This window comes from Salvelinus alpinus, chromosome 37, assembly GCF_045679555.1.
Source record: "Salvelinus alpinus chromosome 37, SLU_Salpinus.1, whole genome shotgun sequence".
NCBI classification, from domain to species: Eukaryota; Metazoa; Chordata; class Actinopteri; order Salmoniformes; family Salmonidae; genus Salvelinus; species Salvelinus alpinus.
The window spans coordinates 17,019,656-17,039,422 of record NC_092122.1 but is presented as its reverse complement, the minus strand read 5'-3'; the positions used below and the strand labels follow the sequence as shown (position 1 = coordinate 17,039,422).

The 19,767-nt window shown below is 42.0% G+C and overlaps 3 protein-coding genes across 3 annotated transcripts; all 3 read left to right on the top strand.

The window, feature by feature from the left end:
- The first annotated feature begins 1,296 nt into the window (after positions 1-1,296).
- On the top strand, positions 1,297-7,112 carry LOC139565999 (periodic tryptophan protein 1 homolog). Its single transcript, XM_071386796.1, has 15 exons — positions 1,297-1,641; positions 2,043-2,101; positions 2,411-2,592; positions 2,754-2,839; positions 3,459-3,555; positions 4,034-4,141; positions 4,316-4,446; positions 4,554-4,621; positions 4,782-4,878; positions 5,033-5,094; positions 5,218-5,329; positions 5,438-5,528; positions 5,683-5,804; positions 5,944-6,049; positions 6,560-7,112. Exons 1-15 carry the CDS (start codon positions 1,576-1,578, stop codon positions 6,655-6,657), a joined length of 1,485 nt encoding a protein of 494 aa, XP_071242897.1. The 5' UTR covers positions 1,297-1,575; the 3' UTR covers positions 6,658-7,112.
- Positions 7,113-10,158: 3,046 nt separating this feature from the next.
- Positions 10,159-14,544, top strand: LOC139566006 (large ribosomal subunit protein mL42-like). The gene is made up of 5 exons (XM_071386812.1): positions 10,159-10,331; positions 10,555-10,612; positions 10,716-10,800; positions 11,076-11,239; positions 14,041-14,544. The coding sequence occupies exons 1-5, from the start codon at positions 10,250-10,252 to the stop codon at positions 14,084-14,086; spliced, it is 435 nt and encodes a 144-aa protein (XP_071242913.1). The 5' UTR covers positions 10,159-10,249; the 3' UTR covers positions 14,087-14,544.
- A 92-nt stretch (positions 14,545-14,636) lies between these two features.
- On the top strand, positions 14,637-18,281 carry LOC139566005 (ubiquitin-conjugating enzyme E2 N-like). The gene is made up of 4 exons (XM_071386811.1): positions 14,637-14,782; positions 16,127-16,373; positions 16,466-16,606; positions 16,912-18,281. The coding sequence occupies exons 1-4, from the start codon at positions 14,753-14,755 to the stop codon at positions 16,956-16,958; spliced, it is 465 nt and encodes a 154-aa protein (XP_071242912.1). The 5' UTR covers positions 14,637-14,752; the 3' UTR covers positions 16,959-18,281.
- Positions 18,282-19,767: the final 1,486 nt, after the last annotated feature.

Here is a 19,767-nt window from a genome sequence, read left to right as displayed (position 1 = left end):
TGGTCTAGAGTTTTTTTCCCTCTGGTTGCACATTTAACATGCTGGTAGAAAGGAGGTAAAATGGATTTAAGTTTCCCTGCATTAAAGTCCCCGGCCACTAGGAGTGCCGCCTCTGGATGTGCATTTTCCTGTTTGCTTATGGCCGTATACAGCTTATTGAGTGCAGTCTAAGTGCCAGCATCGGTTTGTGGTGGTAAATAGACAGCTACGAAGAATTTAGATGAAAACTCTCTTGGTTGATTGTGTGGTCTACAGCTTATCATGAGATACTCAGGCGAGCAAAACCTTGAGACTTCCTTAGTTATCGTGCACCAGCTATTGTTTACAAATATACATAGACCGCTACCCCTTGTCTTACCAGAGGCTGGTTCTATCTTGCCGATACAATGTATAACCCACCAGCTGTATGTTATTCATGTCGTCATTCACCAATGACTCGGTGAAACATAAGATATTACAGTTTTCAATGTCCCGTTGGTAGGATATATGTGCTTGTAGTTTGTCTATTTTATTATCCAATGACTGTACGTTGGCTAATAGTACCGATGGTAAAGGCAGATCAGCCATTCGTCGCCGGATCCTTACAAGGCACCACGACCTCCTTCCGCAATATCTCCGAATGGCGGGGATGAGGGCCTTGTCAGTTGTCTGGAGTAAATCCCTCTCGTCCGACTCATTAAAGAAAAATTCTTTGTCCAGTTCGAGGTGAGTAATTGCTGTTCTGATGTCCAGAAGCTCTTTTCGTTCATAAGATATGGTATCAGCAACATTATGTACACAATAAGTTACAAACAATGCGAAAAAACAAACAAAATAGCACGGTTGGTTAGGAGCCCATAAAACGGCAGCCATTCCCTCCGGCACCATGCCTAGCGGTTAGAGCGTTAGGCCAGTGACTGAAAGGTTGCTAATTTGACTCCCGAAACTGATAAGGTTAGTCTGTTGATGTGCCCTTGAGGAAGGCACATAACCCAAATTGTACTAGTCATTTTTATAATGTTTACATATCTTGCATTACTCATCTCATATGTATATACTGTATTCTATACTATTCTACTGTATCTAAGTCTATGTTGCTCTGAAATTACTCGTCCATATATTTATATATTCTTTATTCCATTCCTTTACTAGATTTGTGTGTATTGGGTATATGTTGTGAAATTGTTAGATATTACTGCACTGTCGAAGCTAGAAACACAAGCATTTCGCTACACCCGCAATAACGTTTTATAAACACTTGAATGTGACCAAAATGGTTTGATTTGGATATAGTGGTATAGACAGGTCGTGACCTGCCTCACACTCCAGTGCGGTAAGTGCGGGTGTATGTACCTGTTCGTTGGTTACGATCCGGCACTAAAAACTAAAAGAAGAAGAAGACCCCCCCCCCTCCCCCCTCGAACGTCATCAGTCTGCGACACTGCCTGTCTAGACAAAGTAGTACTCAACTCACATGTCAATGTGTGCCATTTTTATGTAACTTCTGGATCTTTACGAACTGTTTTTGTACACTTTAGAGTTGAACATTACATTGAATTTCGTGTGCATTACTAGGAAACTAGTACGTTGTCAATAATGAGTTCTCAAATCACTTGTGTTGGATGGGTAAAGCGAGGCGTTTCGAAGGAAACACCAGATAAGGTAAGAATCTAGCTAGCTAAATTGTCTAAAAGACAGAAAATACATCTGTGGTGTTTTCATTAGTCGGATTCCGTTGCGAAACCGTTTACCATTTACTCTAGGAACCTAACTGAAGCAAACGGAACGAAACGGGGAGAGACCTACCATAATTTGGCAAATAGAAACTCGTTTTCGTTGCAAAACGTTTTAAGTTTGGAGTAAACGGTTTCAGTTGCAAAATGTTTTCAAAACGTTTTGCAACGGAATCAAATTAATGAATACACCCCAGCTAGCAAGCTCGCTAATACGTCCTATAGAAATTACAGAATTTATAGTTAATAAACAGCATAATTCATGCAAATAAAATTAATGGCAACAGCTAGGTAACGTCTGTTTTAACCTGCTGCCACATTTTGTTACAGGTGGAGTTGAGCAAAGAAGAATTGCAACGCATTATAGCAGAGGCAAAAGAACAATTGGGGTTGGTGGAGTTTTTGGGTGACTTACTTGACATATAACTTTTGTTTGTTTGGAGGGCTTCAGAAAAGAACACTGACCTGAGTGGGACTATGAGACCGAAACTGCTATTTAAACCCAGTCAATATAGGAATTGAATTGAAATGTGTACCTAAATATTTGAAATACTTATTATTTCTGGACCAGCGAAGTGACTAAGAAATAGTTTCCTCAATGGGGGGGGTGGGGTTTTCATCAAATGAGTTCAAAATGGAATTGACCCCAACATTATACATTTTTAGGATTAGCAATTAATGTATTTGTGTTTGCTCAGTGAACGCGTAGGTGAAGAGGAGGAGGAGGATGATGAAGGCATGGCCAGCGGGCAGGAACAGAGTGACGAGGCAGAAGCTGTTCAGGGACAGGAGCCAGAGCAAGATGAAAATGAAGCAGGAAGGGAGGAAGCTGATGAACTAGCAGAGTATGGTTTGGATAGATATGACGAGGAAGACTCGGGTAAATATAGTTTCTGCATCTGCTCTCAGATTATGTCTGATCTTAAATTCATGGGTTATCTCTATCTGTTTGTTAATATGCCAAGAGGACTGTATTAATCACTGTTTGTTTTTTCCCCCCAAAGAACTCTCTTACTGTTCATCTCTTTTTTTCTGGCACAGTGACTGCCAACCTTGGTGACAGCCTTGCCGGCCTCACAGTGTTCAGCACCAATGAGGAGGATCCTCACATTACCATCAAAGACACAGTGAGTCCAGGGCTGTGCCAGTTCAGAGTGATGAAACATCTCACCAGTCTGGTTTGGGACCAACTAGTAGTGCATGCCATACATATCACATAAAATATATTTTGTCACACACCGGATAGGTGCAGTGAAATGTGTTGTTTTACAGGGTCAGCCATGAAGCAAATTGGGGTCAAGTGTCTTGCTTAAGGGCCATCGATAGATTTTTCACCATGTCTGCTCGGGTATTCGATCCAGCGACCTTTCGGTTACTGGCCCAACCCTCTAACTGCTAGGCTACCTGCCATCTAAAAAATCCATATTGCGATAAATGACCTAATTGTTGCGACACCGATAAATAGAAACAATAAGTTTATAATGTGCACTACAGTATTTTTATCATCCTTAAAACAACTACTACTAGTTTGATTGTTGTAGCCATCAATTGTCCCGTTAAACAAACTTATTTCATTTCAAACTTCACATTTCTCTTGTTTAGGCTACTTATCATAATGAACGATAACAGCAAAATGCCTGCGATAAGTGGTCGTATCGATAATTTTCGGTTTATCGTCCCAGCTCTTCATTTCTGGTAATTCTGTGTCATTCAGACTTAGTTGTTATCTTTTCTTTGTGTCTCCAGGACCAGTATGAGCGAGAGGACTTTCAAATCAAACCCAATGATAACCTCATCATTTCAGGCAGAGCAGAGAAGGACTGCTGCAACCTGGAGATTCACGGTGAGTTACAGAAACTGTTGTTCTAACTGGCAATTTGACTCTCAGCTTAGATTTACACAAACTCTTGCTTCACAGCATCAAATAGTATCAGTGTAGACATAGTGAGTGTACAAAAAATGCTCTTTCCATGACATAGATTGACCAACAAGCGATCATAGCTTTCAACTGATGTCAAATCCACTTCAATCAGTGTAGATGAAGGGGAGGAGACAGGTTAAAGAAGGATTTTCAAGCCTTGAGACATGGATTGTGAATGTGTGCAAATCAGAGGGTGAAGGGGGAAGACAAAATATTTAAATGCTTTTGTACAGGGTATGGTAGCAGGTGCCAGGCGCAATGGTTTGTGTCAAGAACTGCAATGCTGCTGTGTTTGCAACTCAATATTAGGAATGTTTTCCTAATGTTTGGTATACTCTGTGTACATGCCAGTGTAAAAACAAAGGTTGTTTTTAATAAATATTTATTTGCCTCTGCACAGTATACAATGCTGAGGAGGAATCCCTCTATGTTCACCATGACATACTCCTGCCAGCCTATCCACTGTGTGTGGAGTGGCTTAACTTTGACCCTAGTCCAGAAGGCACAGGTGAGTGAATTCACTTTTTATAGTGTTGAATGGATTCTCAGATTTGACTTTGAGTTAAGCTCAAACAGCAGTTTATCTCAACCCGACTCTGCGAAATGGACATTAAATTCAGTGTTTTCTTATTGTATAACATAAATTTTTTTGACTTCACATTAATCCCATCTGTTTGTACAGGCAATTATGCGGCTGTAGGCAACATGACACCGCAGATCGACGTGTGGGACCTGGATGTGGTGGATTGCCTAGAGCCTGCCTTCACCCTGGGGAGCAAGAAGGCCTCCAAGAAGAAAAAGAAAAGCAAAAAGGTCATTTTCCCACAAGGACTTGGATGTGGTAGTTTCTACTGTTATGTTTATGGTGTTGGTGTCTCCTCACTATGGCCCGTATCCTAACATGCAACTTGAATTTTTAGGCAGCAGCAGAGCCAGTGGAAGGTCATACAGACGCTGTACTGGACTTATCCTGGAACAAACTGGTCCGGTGAGTCATATTGGAGTTGTACCCGTTATCCCTCACCCCTAGCCCCAAACCTTTCCACTCATGTCAGTGTAACCACACAATCACAATGTCACTTACGTTGTCACTAACCTACCCTCCATTTTTACTCTGAGTTTCTGTGTTTTGCTTCTCTTTTCCACAGCAACGTCTTGGCTAGTGGGTCAGCCGACGAAACAGTGATCCTGTGGGATCTGGCACAGGGAAAGCCGGCCACAACACTGCGCAGACACACTGACAAGGTACGTGTATCCAGTCATTACAGCCTGTTTTACTTCCCATAATGGGGCTACTCTAAATAAATAATAAAAATACAATGTGAAATTGATTTTGGATGTAGCCTCGTCTGCTTACTTGTAATGTTGATCTCAAACATTAAAGTCAAGTCCCTTTTAGGTTCAGACGTTGATGTTCCACCCCTTTGAAGCTCAGACCCTGATATCAGGATCATACGATAAGTATGTCCAATCTTAATCTATTACAACCCCTAAAATATATTGTCTTCTCCTGTATATAGGAGGTTGGGATTGTGAATGTACAAAATTAACAAGTCTTAACCTGCGTTTTCTTCCTCTGGCCAGGTCGGCAATCCTGTATGACTGCCGCAGCCCGGACAGCAGCCATCGCACTTGGAGGTTTAGCGGGCAGGTGGAAAGGGTCGCCTGGAACCACTTCTCGCCCTGCAACTTCCTGGTAAGCTGCCACCTCTCACATAGCATAGCATATTGGCTAACTTTCACATGGAAAATGCTTGGTGCACTTTCCTGTTTCCACTCTCTCTGATGTTTGGCTGTGTTTTAGGCGAGCACAGAGGACGGCTTTGTTTACTGTCTGGACGCGCGCTCGGACAAGCCGGTGTTTACGCTAAGGGCACATGACGGAGAGGTGTCAGGTGGGTGTGGTTACAGGCCAATTTCTGCCCCCACTTCCTCTAGCCCGTACCCCTTCATGTTCAGACTTTAAAATACTGGATGAGTACTGGTATACAAACATGGCATTCAAAGTCAGGGAAACAGAATTGAAATTGGTTGTCTCTGGCCCTGTAGGCTTAGACCTTAGCAGCCAGATCCGGGGATGCTTGGTCACCTCGTCAGCAGACAAACACGTCAAGATTTGGGACATCTTGGGGAACAAGCCAAATCTGGTTCACACCCGGGACATGAAAATGGTAAAGATGGTTTCTCTGTCGCTGTAATCATTGCCATGTCATTGCAATAAGATCCATCACGTTTCTGTCTAACAGCGAATGTTTGGATGTGTGCTATATATGTGGCTGTTGCGGTAAAATGTTCCCTTTCTGTTGATAGGGGGTGCTGTTCTGTGCAGCGTGCTGTCCTGACATGCCCTTTGTATATGCATTTGGAGGACAGAGGGATGGCCTGCGGGTTTGGGACATAAGTGATGTGGCAGCAGGTACAGTTTCAATGTTATTACCTTCTGCTCTAGGCCTGACAAGGAGCTGAGTCTATCATGTATTTTCTTTTTGTTCCAGAAAAAAATATATATATTTAGAATATGGCAACTAGCCTTTACACTTTTTTAATCAATCAACCAAATGTATTTTATAAAGCACTTTTTACATTAGCAGATGTCACAAAGAAACCCAGCTAAAACCCCAAACAGCGAGCAATGCAGATGTAGAAGCACAGTGGCTACGAAAAACTACCTGTTCAATAAAGAGGGATAGTATCTCTCTCCCTCTGTATTGAACATCTATTTATTATGGGCTTTGACTGTTAAGTTTATATAGCTATCATCTCTCCTGCTTGGTAGTAGAGTCATGGGTTTGTATATCTGTGTGTCCGCTTGGCCACTGAGGTGTTAGATCAGTAGCTGATGGTTATCAACATGGTGTGTTTTGTGTGTACGTGACCGAGTATGTTCACTGACTTTGTGTGCCATCCATGTATGTGCTGTCTCCAGTCGCTGAGTTGTTTGGCAATCGGGAGCGGTTGGTGGCAACCACAGCGCCTGAGGCATCCAGCAGCACTTCCTCCACAGCAGATATGGAGCTTTCATAATGAGCCACTCTGGACCAACTTCCAATCAACAGAGCGACACCTTGGACTCACACAGAGAGATCCACATAGCCAAAGACTTTCTGTCAACCCGAGGCCAAGAAGGCACTTCAAGAACATTGCCAGAACTGTGGATGGACTTTCTCTCTTCAAACTTTTCTTCTAAAACAGATCTCCTAATAATTAAGCACAACATAAATATTTGTTTTTGTGAGCTAAAATGTCTTTGCAACAAGGAAGGTCAATATTTATCTGAATGTATGTCTAAATAATTCAATAGATATTTGTTTTTGACTAGCAATCAATGGAATAACTATTGAAATGTGATTGTGAAGGCACAGGTATCTGGTTTAGTGTCATCAATGATTATTTGTGTAGGAATTTGCTGATCTTGGCCTGAAATCCTGAGGTTATTTTTTTTTTCTCCCCAGAATAAACTATGTATTGTGTCAGTGACATTCCTGCATTGGTTCAAAGTGAAATGTGTGAACTGAAATACCTACTCAAACATTTACTGAAAGGCCCATTAAGGAAAAATTGTAAAGAAATAAGGTTTTGACCAACTTCTGAAACATTTACAGTACCAGTCAAAAGTTGACACCTACTCATTCCAGGGTTTTCTTTGTTTTTACTATTTTCTACATTGTAGAATAATAGTGAAGACATCAAAACTATGAAAAAGCACATATGGAATCATGTGTTAACCAAAAAAGTGTTAAACAAATCAAAATCTATTTTGTATTTTAGATTCTTCAAAGTAGGCACCCTTTGCCTTAACAGCTTTGTACACTCTTGGTATTCTCAACCAGCTTCATGAGGTAGTCACCTGGAATATATTTCAATTAACAGGTGTGCCTTGTTAAAAGTTATTGTGGAATTTATTTCCTTACTGCATTTGAGCCAATTAGTTGTGTTGTGACAAGGTAGGAGTGTAAAGAAGATGGCCCTATATGGTAAAATATCAAGTTCATATTATGGCAAGAAGAGCTCAAATAAGCAAAGAAAAATGACAGTCCATTCCTTTAAGACATGAAGGTCAGTCAATGTGGACGTTTTTTCAAGTGCAGTCGCAAGAACCATCAAGCGCTATGATGAAACTGGCTCTCATGAGGACAGCCACAGGAAAGTAGGACCCAGAGTTACCTCTGCTGCAGAGGATAAGTTCATTAGAGTTAACTGCACCTCAGTAATTGCAGTCCAAATAAATGCTTCACCGAGTTTAAGTAACAGACACATCTCAACATCAACTGTTCAGAGGAGACTGCGAATCAGGCCTTCATGGTCGAATTGCTGCAAAGAAACCACTACTAAAGGACACCAATTAGAACAAGAGACTTGCTTGGACCAAGAAACACGAGCAATGGATATTAGACCAGTGGAAATCTGTCCCCTGGTCCAAATATGAGATTTTTGGTTCGAACCGCCTCGTCTTTGAGACGCAGAGTAGGTGAACGGATGATCTCTGCATGTGTGGTTCCTACCGTGAAGCATGGAGGAGAAGGTGTGGGGGTGCTTTGCTGGTGACATTGTCTGTGATTTATTTAGAATTCAAGGTACACTTAACCAGTATGGCTACCAAAGCATTCTGCAACGATACACCATCCCATCTGGTTTGCGCTTAGTGTGACTATCATTTGTTTTTCAACAGGACAATGACTCAACACACCTCCAGGCTGTGTAAGGGCTATTTGACCAAGAAGGAGAGTGATGGAGTGCTGCATCAGATGACCTGCCCTCCACAATCAAATGACCTCGACCCAGCTGAGATCGTTTGGGATGAGTTGGACCGCAGAGTGAAGGAAAAGCAGCCAACAAGTGCTCAGCATATGTGGGAACTCCTTCAAGACTGTTGGAAAAGCATTCCAGGTGAAGCTGGTTGAGCGAATGCCAAGAGTGTGCAAAGCTGTCAAGGCAAAGGGTGGCTATTTTGAAGAATCTAAAATATATAACATATTTTGATTTGTTTACCACTTTTTTTGGTTACTACATGATTCCATATGTTTTATTTCATAATTGTGATGTCTTCACTATTATTCTACAATGTAGAAAATATAAAAAATAAAGAAAAACCCTTGAATGAGTAGGTGTGTACAAACTTTTGACTGGTACTGTAGTAAATCTGATATTTGAAAAGGAAAGGATGACAATCTTTTTGTTATCATACGCATGTGTTTGAGGAAGCTTTTATCTGGGATTTGAGCATTACCAGTTCTATAACCAGGGGCAACAGAGACGGATCCTCCTCTCTGGGTAGCCTGGCCAGTAGATGGAGTGGTCTACTCCAAAAATAAACACACTTCCAGAAGTATCCCTCCAGCGATACTGGACTCGAGTCACTGGCACTGCCCTCAGTGGATGTCTCTGTTGAATGATGCGGCACTGGGGGCAGCTGGAGTGGGACGACTGCACCATCCACAGAGGCTGCGTTGACCTCTTCCACAGAGAAGGTACTAATGGGGCCACCTTTTGGCCCAAGCCATTGTGGAGGATCTCCCCTATGGCATGAGAAATCCTCTCCTCTGGGATGCCGCCTGGGACACCTAGCAGGTACCTGTCGAGATGACAGCGGTAGTACACCTGCAGCTCTTTGAAGTAGCACAGCTGGCCCTTTCACACGCACATCTCAGCAAATCCGGCCCAGGGACATGCAGGGCACCATCTTCTCACCCTTGCATTCTCTTCAGGGCTTTTTGGTGCCCCTGCCTCGCCCATGGCACACAGGGAAGCGCACCCTAGTAGAGGCACAGCAGGCCTTGCACATAACCCACTTCTGCTCCTGGCATTAAGAGCACCCAGTCACTCGGTCTGTGTGAATCAGCCTGTAATTTAACACCTGGTTGTGGAACATCTTGGCCAGGGTCACAGGCACGTTCCAGGGTTGTGGCTCCTGTACTTCCCCTGCTGGTTTTGGAGACCCTGTTGCTTTGGAAGTTTTGCATTGCGGTTCAAATCTTAAGCACACAGACCTGTGCTCTGTAAATGTTTCCAGTCTGTAACAGTATGCAACCTCATGGGTTACGTCAGTGATGACCATTCATCTGGCTGCAGTGGGGGAAAAGAGACGTTTGTTTTGCACCCAGTCAACAAGAACATCACGGATCATCTGTTCTGGCAGAGGAGACAGGGTGAATGGGTTAAAAACCTCTGGCTGAAGTTTCACTGATACCTTTGCCTTCCCCTCCTCCATTGGCGGCGGAACTGTGGAATACTGAGAGGGTTCCAGTATGAGGTCACGTCGGTAACCCTTCGATGTTCAGTTGCCATTATATGGAGGTTAAGAGCAATGCTGCAACTTGAGTTTCATGTTAACGAATTAGCAAAATGTTAAAATCCCATTATTTCTCAGTTTACTCGATTACAATTCTAAAAAGATATTTCTACAAATGTGATAAATACTTTTCCCCAAATAAATTTGACAGTTAAACTGCCCCAGTTGTTTTATTTTTGTATTTTTTACTTTGGCTTTACTAAAGAAAAAGGATTTGTTCGTAAATGTTTGTACTGCGGAACTAAATGTAGGGTTTACGTTTTCACACGGAATTATTTCCGTGTGGTACATACACGGAAATATTTCCATGAAACATTTCTGTTGAGCATGGCCGCTACAGGTCATTTAAAAAGGTTGAATTGTTTATTTACACGGTTTTCAACTGTTACTCAACTGAAACACTGCACAGGTGAGTACTGTCTATTGTAAAACTTGCAAGATTGAGGAACGCGTTTTATGAACACAATCTCAAGTGCTGAAAGGATTTTGTCAGCTAGCTATCTAGTTAATGTTACCGCACATATATTAGCAGAGAACCCAGCTAGCTAGCAATCTTGTGACTGTAGCTTGGCTGTTATTAATCACATCATACTGTACCTTTTGATTTATGTTAACCAATATATCCACAACAGGCGTTGTGCCTGTCCTTCACAAGTCAACTATCCGTGGACCTTCCATTGATGATGATTGGTAAGTAGATAGCTTGCTACGTAGCCTTAGTTACAGTAAATCATAATTTTGTTACTGTGTGTATTGCGATGACTTTGTTAATTTCTTGTCATCTTCATTGCAGTAAGGTGGAAATTGGTGTGACATCTGATGGGAAGACCATAGTGTGCTACCATCCCTCTCAGGATGTTCCTTATGAACTTACCCAGGTAATAAATTAGAACTTGGATTTGCCGATACTGACGTTAACAGAGCTGATGAGGAAAAGGAAACAACTTAAATACTGCATTTGCAAACACAATAAGCCCTGCAGGTTGATCTGTAAAATCATGTCTGTGGGAGGCCGAGATTTCCCTGCCAGCAATATGCCCCTTTTCTCATCATGGTGGCTATTAAATGGCTAAATAAGCCCTGCGATTTGGTTGAAAAACAGCATAAATGGTCCTTGATTGTTTTGGGCTTTCTTGTGTATTTGTGACACTAGCCCATTCTACGGCCAGACCCCCTGACCAATCCGGCAGAGACACATGACCAGGTGCTGAAGGCCCACCTCGGCAGGGAGGTGCTGCAGAACAAACAGGCCCCCACCATCGAGGAGCTCAGCAAAATGTTTCACACCACCAAGCACCGCTGGTACCCAGTGGGACAGTAAGTACACCTTCTATGATTGAATCACTTTAGTGATAGTCAGTACTAACTGGGCACTGTCTAAATTATAAAGAGATGCTCAGAAGGGGAAAATTATGTTGTTGATTGCTCAAAGCAGGGCAATAGATAGAAGCCACACCTGTTCCATATTAAATATTGGTACTGAACTTACATGGCACTTCCTTAGTATTAAAGTCCCAGTGCAGTCCAAAATGTAATTTCCTGGCCTCCCGGGTGGCGCAGCTAGCACTGCATCGCAGTGCTAGCTGCGCCACCAGAGTCTCTGGGTTCGCGCCCAGGCTCTGTCGCAGCCGGCCGCGACCGGGAGGTCCGTGGGGCGACGCACAATTGGCATAGCGTCGTCAGGGTTAGGGAGGGTTTGGCCGGTAGGGATATCCTTGTCTCATCGCACTCCAGCGACTCCTGTGGTGGGCCGGGCGCAGTGCGCGCTAACCAAGGGGTCCAGGTACACGGTGTTTACTCCGACACATTGGTGCGGCTGGCTTCCGGGTTGGAGGCGCGCTGTGTTAAGGAGCAGTGCGGCTTGGTTGGGTTGTGCTTCGGAGGACGCATGGCTTTCGACCTTCGTCTCTCCCGAGCCCGTACGGGAGTTGTAGCGATGAGACAAGATAGTAATTACTAGCGATTGGATACCACGAAAATTGGGGAGAAAATGGGAGAGAAATTTTTTGTTTTTTTGTTATTTCCTGTGTTTTATATATATTTCCATGCCAAGGTTGGAAGAATGCTGTCAAAATGATAATGCTCTTTTGGTGTAAGAGAGCTTTTTGAAAAGGTCGCCTGAAATTTCAGCCTGTTTTGGCCTGCTTGGTGGTAAAGGTGGTAAATTCAGCCTGTTTTGGCCTGCTTTACCACCAGGTGGTAAATTAGTTAATAGACCAATATGAAAGAGTTCCAAACGTCTCTGCCAATAACGAGGCTTCCGTTTTCCCCTCCCCAATCCGACAGTGCTAGCAAAATTCTTGCTTGAGAAATTGCTCTTGCTAAGAAGCTATTTTTGTTTGTTTTTGACCATTTTGATTGAAAATTATCTCAGTAAGGTACTTAATTGTTACCCAGAAATGATTTGATATTGAGATAATGTTTGCATTGGGCCTTTTAAGTATCCAAAATGTACCTTATGTTGCTAATTTGTAAATTAATGTATTGAGTGAGAAACTTGCATGAATGCGGGTACAATCCTCACTCAGTCCTTTTTAAAATCACCCATACAGTACATTTGCAAGTATTCAGACCCCTTCCCCTTTTCCACATTTTGTTACATTACAGCCTTATTCTAAAATTGAGGGGGGAAAATACATTTTATCCATCTACACACAATACCCCATAATGACAAAGCGAGAACAGGTTTTTAGAAATGTTGGCATTTTTATTAAAAACAGAAACCTTATGTAAATAAGACCCATTGCTATGAGACTAGAAATTGAGCTCAGGTGCATTCTGTTTACATTGATCATCCTTGATGTTATTACTGCTTGATTGGAGTCCACCTGGGGTAAATTTAATTGATGGGACATGATTTGGAAAGGAACACACCTGTCTATATAAGGTCCCACAGTTGACAGTGCATGTCAGAGCAAAAACCAAGCCATGAGGTTGAAGGAATTGTCCGTAGAGCTTCGAGACAGGATTCTGTTGAGGCACAGATCTGGGGAAGGGTACCTAAACATTTCTGCAGAATTGAAGGTCCCCAAGAACACAGTGGCCTCCATCATTCTTAAATGGAAGAAGTTTGGAACCACCAAGACTCTTCCTAGAGCTGGTCGCTCGGGCAAACTGAGCAATTGGGGGAGAAGGGCCTTAGTTAGGGAGGTGACCAAGAACCCAATGGTCACTCTGCCAGAGCTCCAGAGTTACTCTGGAGAAGGAGAACCTTTCAGAAGGACAACCATCTTGGCAGTACTCCACCAATCAGGGCTTTATGGTGGTGGCCAGACGGAAGCCACTCCTCAGTAAAATGCACATGACAGTCTGCTTGGAGTTTGCCAAAAGGCACCTAAAGGATTCTTAGGCCATGATGAACAAGATTCTCTGGTCTGATGAAACCAAGATTGAACTCTTTGGACTGAATGGCAAGCGTCACGTCTAGAGGAAACCTGGCACCATGCCTACGGTGACGCATGGTGGTGGCAGGTTCATACTGTGTAGATGTTTTTCAGCGGCAGGGACTGGGAGACTAGTCATGATTGAGGGAAAGATGAACGGAGCAAAGTACAGAGAGATCCTTGATGAAAACCTGCTCCAGAGCACTCGGGACCTCAGACAGGGGTGAAGGTTCACCTTCCAACAGGACAACAACCTTAAGCACACGGCCAAGACCATGCAGGAGTGGCATCGGGACAAGTCTCTGAATGTCCTTGAGTGGCCAGCCAGAGCCCGGACTTGAACCCGACCGAACATCTCTGGAGAGACCTGAACATCGCTTTGCAGCGACACTCCCTATCCAACCTGGCAGAGCTTGAGAGGATCTGCAGAGAAGAATGGGAGAAATCCCCCAAATACAGGTGTGCCAAGCTTGTAGCGTCATATTTAAGTAGACTCGAGGCTATAATCGCTGCCAAAGGTGCTTCAACAAAGTACTCAGTAAAGGGTCTGAATACTTATGTAAGTAATATTTCAGATTTTTTTTATTTCTAAAAACCTGTTTTTGCTTTGTCATTATGGGGTATTGTGTGTAGATTCGAGAGAATACAGCTTAATCAATTTTAGAATAAGGCTGTACTTACTTTCCGAATCCACTGTATATTGAACATTTTAACTTTTGTTCCTTTTTTTCTTAGGTACCATACACGACGCAGAAAGAGAGATCCCCCAAAAGACAGATAGTTGTTAAGGAGTTTCTTACCTTCAGAATCATTGATACCTTACATAATTATTAGCTTGGCTCACCCCCCAAATCCCGAACTGTTTTTTGGTGTAATTATTTGTGCTGTAAAATAAAATTAACAAATCTGAAGTTGTGCACTTATGTTTTGAATCAGATTACCAAAACTGTCAGTGAAATATATATTTTCCCTATTTGCTGAATACCTTGTATTTCATGAACTTCTGGGACATGGTTAGGGTATCTGCATGTTATTGTGGAAGAAGGAGAGCACTGCAAAGGGGACCAGTGTAACGGGAGAAAGACAAAGCTGCAACTGGGACTCAAACTTTGGCTCCTACGGTGCAGAACAATATTACATTGATTGTTATAACTGTCCATTTTTACGACCATTTCAATTCAGTACATGTCTTTCAAGTTTTTGTGATTCAAAGAAATTACAATAAAGAGTACGTTAATATTTCTAGTATTTTCTCTAAGATTTCGAAAGCACCCACTACTGGAACATGAAGTTCGTTTAATTGAAATATGTTTACGCTTGGTCGTTGACCAAAATACATTTCCCAGCATTCACAATCCCGTCAGAGGCCAACACCATTCACCGGAAGACGTGTTTGTCGGCGACGAAGGAGTGAACATACAAAAAATACTGTATACAGTAAAACAAGATGGCAGGACTACCCCGCAGGATTATAAAGGTAATTTCAAAAACCACATGCGATAAATGGTTCCCAAGCCGTAGTTCGGTCCCCTTTGATTTGCGAAGAAAAATATGACTGCACGTGTATTGCCATGTATTTGTTAGCTAACTACTTCCGTTAGCTAGGTACTGTATGTCTCAGGCTCAGCCCCAAGTCAGGAATGTTTGGTCAAATGTATTATCCTTCCTGCTGAATATGGCCCAAGTCTGCTTAATTTCCTATTTGTGTTGAAATTAATTCGTTTCTTAGTGTACATGTATTGAATTAACCTTGCTATGGTCTCAAGTTAGCGATCTGAACAGTGACACTCGACTGGCACTGCTAGCTAACATTAGCAACGTACATACAGCTAGCAGATTTAGCTAGTTAGATATTGGTAGAACTTGCTGTACTACTGGACTCCAGAGTATGTATTATAAACTCACATTTATTTGCTTGGTTTACTGTGTATGAAAGTGCTTTGGGTAGCAAAGCTAACTTGGCTGTAGTATAGGAACCGGTGGCAGTGCAGGTATTTCTCTCAAACTGTGTCTAGGCCCAATGAGCAGGATCAGGAGATCTTGTTGGTCTTGCAGGAGTTCTGTGTCAGAAATGAATGAAGCGACATGGGACAATAGTTTGTCATACATATACTAGGTGGCTGCAAAAACAAATGTTTGACAGAAACATTCAATTATCAGCCTACTCAACTAGCCTAACTTACTGACTTGCCTAGTTGTTGAATAAAAAAACGGATAAGACATTTACAGTGGGTGTTATAGTTTACATGGGGCTGTCAGAGTTCTATTTGAAAGTTATTGTTAATAAATGTATTTCCATCAGAATGACAGACATACCATGAAGATGTTACATGTTGGTTCTCACTAGGCCTCAGACATAATTCACAAAAAACAGACTTTGCAGCTAGTTCACATCCAGGCATGTAATTATTATATATGTTTTTATTTCACCTTTAATTTAACTGCAATAGAATGTATCCTATGAGCTCCTAGCTGAGGATCTAAAACACTGGGTGAGTGACCATTTTGTGCTCTTGAAAGAGACAAGACAGAGTGGATGTTCTTTGCCCCAAAAAAGTTCAGAAACAGAATGTCAAACCTGACCTTGAATGTATGGATGGCTGTCCTTGCACCTCAACATAGTTGTCCAAAACCTTGGTAACTATTGACCCTGACCTGACATCTGGTTGTTGGTGCTTATCAGTCTCGCTACATGTGTGTCGCATTCTGCTTGAGACAATTTTAACTGGGTTCACTTCAAACATGAACATGACATGTTTCTGTTTGCATGTGTTTGTCTATCTACCTGCATGTCTCGATCTGTATCTCTGTCTGTGTTCAGGAGACTCAGCGTTTGCTGGCCGAACCCGTTCCTGGAATAAAGGCAGAGCCTGATGAGGCGAATGCACGCTACTTCCATGTGGTGATTTCAGGGCCCCAGGACTCCCCTTTCGAAGGAGGCACCTTTAAACTTGAACTCTTTCTGCCAGAAGAATATCCCATGGCAGCTCCCAAAGTGCGATTCATGACCAAAATCTACCATCCCAATGTGGACAAGCTGGGTAGGATATGCCTAGACATCTTGAAAGGTGAGTTATCCAGATTCAGTTATCATTAGTCACAGTCATGACCTGACTCAAAGTATGACTCCTTCCTCCACCGTTTTCTTTTTCTCTCACAGATAAGTGGTCCCCAGCTTTGCAGATCCGCACAGTGCTGCTATCAATCCAAGCATTATTAAGCGCTCCTAACCCTGATGACCCACTTGCAAACGATGTTGCAGAGCAGTGGAAATCCAACGAAGCCCAAGCCATTGAGACAGGTGAGACAGCGCGCGCACGTGTCATATTTGAGGTGAACCCAGTTTAAATTCTCACCTCTTGGCATTTAAATTATTTTGCATCCTCTGATCAAGAGTACATATCTCTGAATGTGAACAAAGCCTGGTTTTAAACAGAGGCAGTGATTGTGAGAAGGAACCAATTACTTACTGCTCTTGTAGTGCTCTTCACTTCAGCCTCCTAAAGTGCCACTGCAGGTCAAATCAATTCAGGGATACCAAGACATTCCTTCAAGAAGAATGCTAATACTTGTAGTTAATGAACCCCCTCTCTGTGCACCTTGCAGCTCGGACATGGACCAGGCTTTACGCGGGAAACAGCATTGAGGTATAGAAGAAAACAGACGGGCACTGGATGTTATCACAACCTAAGATGATCTCCTTTATTTGCATTTAAAGGACACAGTCTTAGACAAAAAACAAGATAAAAGCAAGCAAAAAAATAACTGCAAAGAATATATTTAAAAGAAAACGAGACTACTGCAGCCCTCTGGTGATTTTATGACACATGGCAATGTGTTTTGTCTTTGTCTCGGCTCACTGCTCGAATGCATGGACAGAGGCTGATGCTTTCTGTTTCTCTGTGGGGGGGGGGGGTGAACGACAAGTCTCGGCACACCACCGAGGGGTTACAAACATAGGAAATCGCCCTGGACCCACAGTCATACAATGGGTCAGTTTATTCAAAGGTCAATAAATTGAGGGAGTTTGTGACAGAGCCACCAAATACCCACCCATTTGAAAAATGTCCACTTGAGGTTATGCCGCCTAGCCTCTTGTTGAATTTATCGTAACCTTTGTTTCCCTCAGACAGTTGAAGTTGTTGGTTCGGAAGCCCTGTGTTTGCAAGTCCTTGGCAGAAGCTCAGATTAGGGAGGTGAGGGTGTCTGTTACGACGCCCTTCTGGGGAGAATGGCGTTCTTTTCATTTTCTTTTCATGTCGATTTTTATTATTATATATTTTTTTCCGAATGTCTCTTTTTTTCCCGCTCCTATGATACTTCATTAAAAGCATGTACTTAACCAAGCTCAGAACATGACTGTTCTAACAAGTTTAATCCGTATTGATATTGAGAATTATCACTTTTGGGGTGTTGGTGGGGGGGAAATGTACACCCAATTTTGACATGAAACAACGAGGCACGAAACACTATCATCGTCACTTCATTGCTGAGATCCTCACAGGCTTGTGTTGCTTTTGTACTGCTTTTCTGTAAATGTTATGTTGTAGTAAAAATATTTTTGTTATGCCATTTTGTTTGATCTCTTTCTTGCTAGCACTGTACCTACATATTCTGGTAGGTGGTGTTTCATTGCTTTTCCCATACTCTGTCCTCACCCTTGTCTTTTCCACAATTCTCTACTGCAAGTGTATCCACGTTTAGTTCAACCAACATCCTGAAAGAGGGGAGAAAGTCAGAGAATGTTCTAATTTATTTGTTATCTTTTTCTAACGGATTTGGAATTAAATATCAATGATTCGTCATCCAAGCGTCTGGCCTTTAGATTGAGAATGGCTTCCATGTCTCTGGTTAGTCCACTCTTCATGTGAAAAAGGCAAAGAGAATTGTGTATTACCGGTGTCTGAAATTATATGGGGGGAAAAACCAATTAATTTGCATACGTGGCTCCTGTAAATAAAATAAGTTGAGTAAGACTCCTGTGAATGTGTCTGTGCTGTTGTGTATCTGGGGAGGGGACACGACACACTTGTTTTGTTTATTGACACACTTGCTCTGTCTGAGTAGATGGGTACCTGTATGTCAGGGCCATGCTTGTCTTTAGGGGCCAGTATGTCACAATGGTTTTATTGGCCAGTCTTTGTTTATATGGCAACAGTGAGCCACTCAGTGGGGGTCGTTCCATGAAAATAATGGCTTTTTGACCAGCAATTTCAAATGTTTTTTTTTTTTTAACCAAAACTTAGTTAATAGGTAACACCCCTTAACATTGTAAATCACCATAAATGACAGCTTAATGCATTTTAATTTGTTACATTTCCCCTAAAATTATTCCTTCCCTTTTTGTCACTGGTGTTACATATATTTTAATGACAACTCGGGCTTTTCATGTAAGTTGACTATTTAATTTGCATATATAATCAAAGACATAAGGTTAATGATAATATTAAGAAAATGTTTTGATTAGTAATTTACTTTAAACTATATATATATATATATATATATATATACAGTAGATATATATTTTTACAATAACACCAGTGACAAATTTGCAGGCTAGATGGCAGTAGCTCAAACCACACTTCTTAAATTGTAAATAAATCACGTAATTCTTAAGTGCCTATTGAAGCACCTGTGCATCAATCTAAGTAACAATAAAAAAATCCCCATCAAAATCTGTCAATTTAAGATAGATATCTGGCTTTTTGCATGGGCTGCGTCTCAATCTACGGCATCCACCTATGTCAGCCTTCCGCATCTGCGGTGGAAGGTGGCCGAGCTACAGCTGTGTTTGTAAATTATTGTAATCAACTTTCCTTTCCCTTTACTATAAACTGTGTAACACCCCTGTACTTATTTGGTAGTAGTTCTGAAAGTAGCACTCATTAGCCAAAAGCGGTCCCCGATGTGTCATTGCTCTCTCGCTCTGCTGTGTGCTTCTTGCTAGCTGTCACTCAAATGGCGAGGGGCTGAAGCTCATTGTCTGAAACTCGAATTGCATGGGTGAAAATCTAGAGAAAATGTTATTGCACAGTTTCCAGAAATAGTCGCTTTCAACTAGAGATTTTGTGGCAAATCAAGGTGAGACTGTAATTCTGCTCCTAGATCATGCATGTATAAACTACACATTGGCCAAAGCGGGAGGTAAAAAAAAACGTGCTAGTTGCCAAAGTTCCGGAGCATGTCTTTAAGGTTTAGCATGAAATTACCAAATTAATCTTAAAATTGCTAAAATGAGAGAGTGCAGACCCTCCATGTTCTTTTCAAAACAGCCCTGCCTCGAATGAACCTTTGACCCAGGAAGAAGTTGGCAAAGATGTTGAATTGTTTTCAAAGTGGTCATCTATAATGGGGTAACACAAGTGACATGAAATTGAGGGACAGCTATTCCTTGTAAATTATACTAATTAGTTGATTTTTTAGTTGAAGTATTCCACTAAATACTTTTATATTATAACATTT

Coding starts and splice junctions, on each gene's coding strand:
- LOC139565999 (XM_071386796.1), top strand. CDS start 1,576: ATGAGTTCTCAAATCACTTGTGTTGGATGGGTAAAGCGAGGCGTTTCG. Junction 5,330..5,437: donor TCTCGCCCTGCAACTTCCTG/GTAAGCTGCCAC, acceptor GCTGTGTTTTAG/GCGAGCACAGAGGACGGCTT. Junction 5,529..5,682: donor ACATGACGGAGAGGTGTCAG/GTGGGTGTGGTT, acceptor CTGGCCCTGTAG/GCTTAGACCTTAGCAGCCAG.
- LOC139566006 (XM_071386812.1), top strand. CDS start 10,250: ATGGCCGCTACAGGTCATTTAAAAAGGTTGAATTGTTTATTTACACGG. Junction 10,332..10,554: donor TCAACTGAAACACTGCACAG/GTGAGTACTGTC, acceptor TATCCACAACAG/GCGTTGTGCCTGTCCTTCAC. Junction 10,613..10,715: donor CCTTCCATTGATGATGATTG/GTAAGTAGATAG, acceptor TCTTCATTGCAG/TAAGGTGGAAATTGGTGTGA.
- LOC139566005 (XM_071386811.1), top strand. CDS start 14,753: ATGGCAGGACTACCCCGCAGGATTATAAAG. Junction 16,374..16,465: donor ATGCCTAGACATCTTGAAAG/GTGAGTTATCCA, acceptor TTTCTCTCACAG/ATAAGTGGTCCCCAGCTTTG. Junction 16,607..16,911: donor AGCCCAAGCCATTGAGACAG/GTGAGACAGCGC, acceptor TGCACCTTGCAG/CTCGGACATGGACCAGGCTT.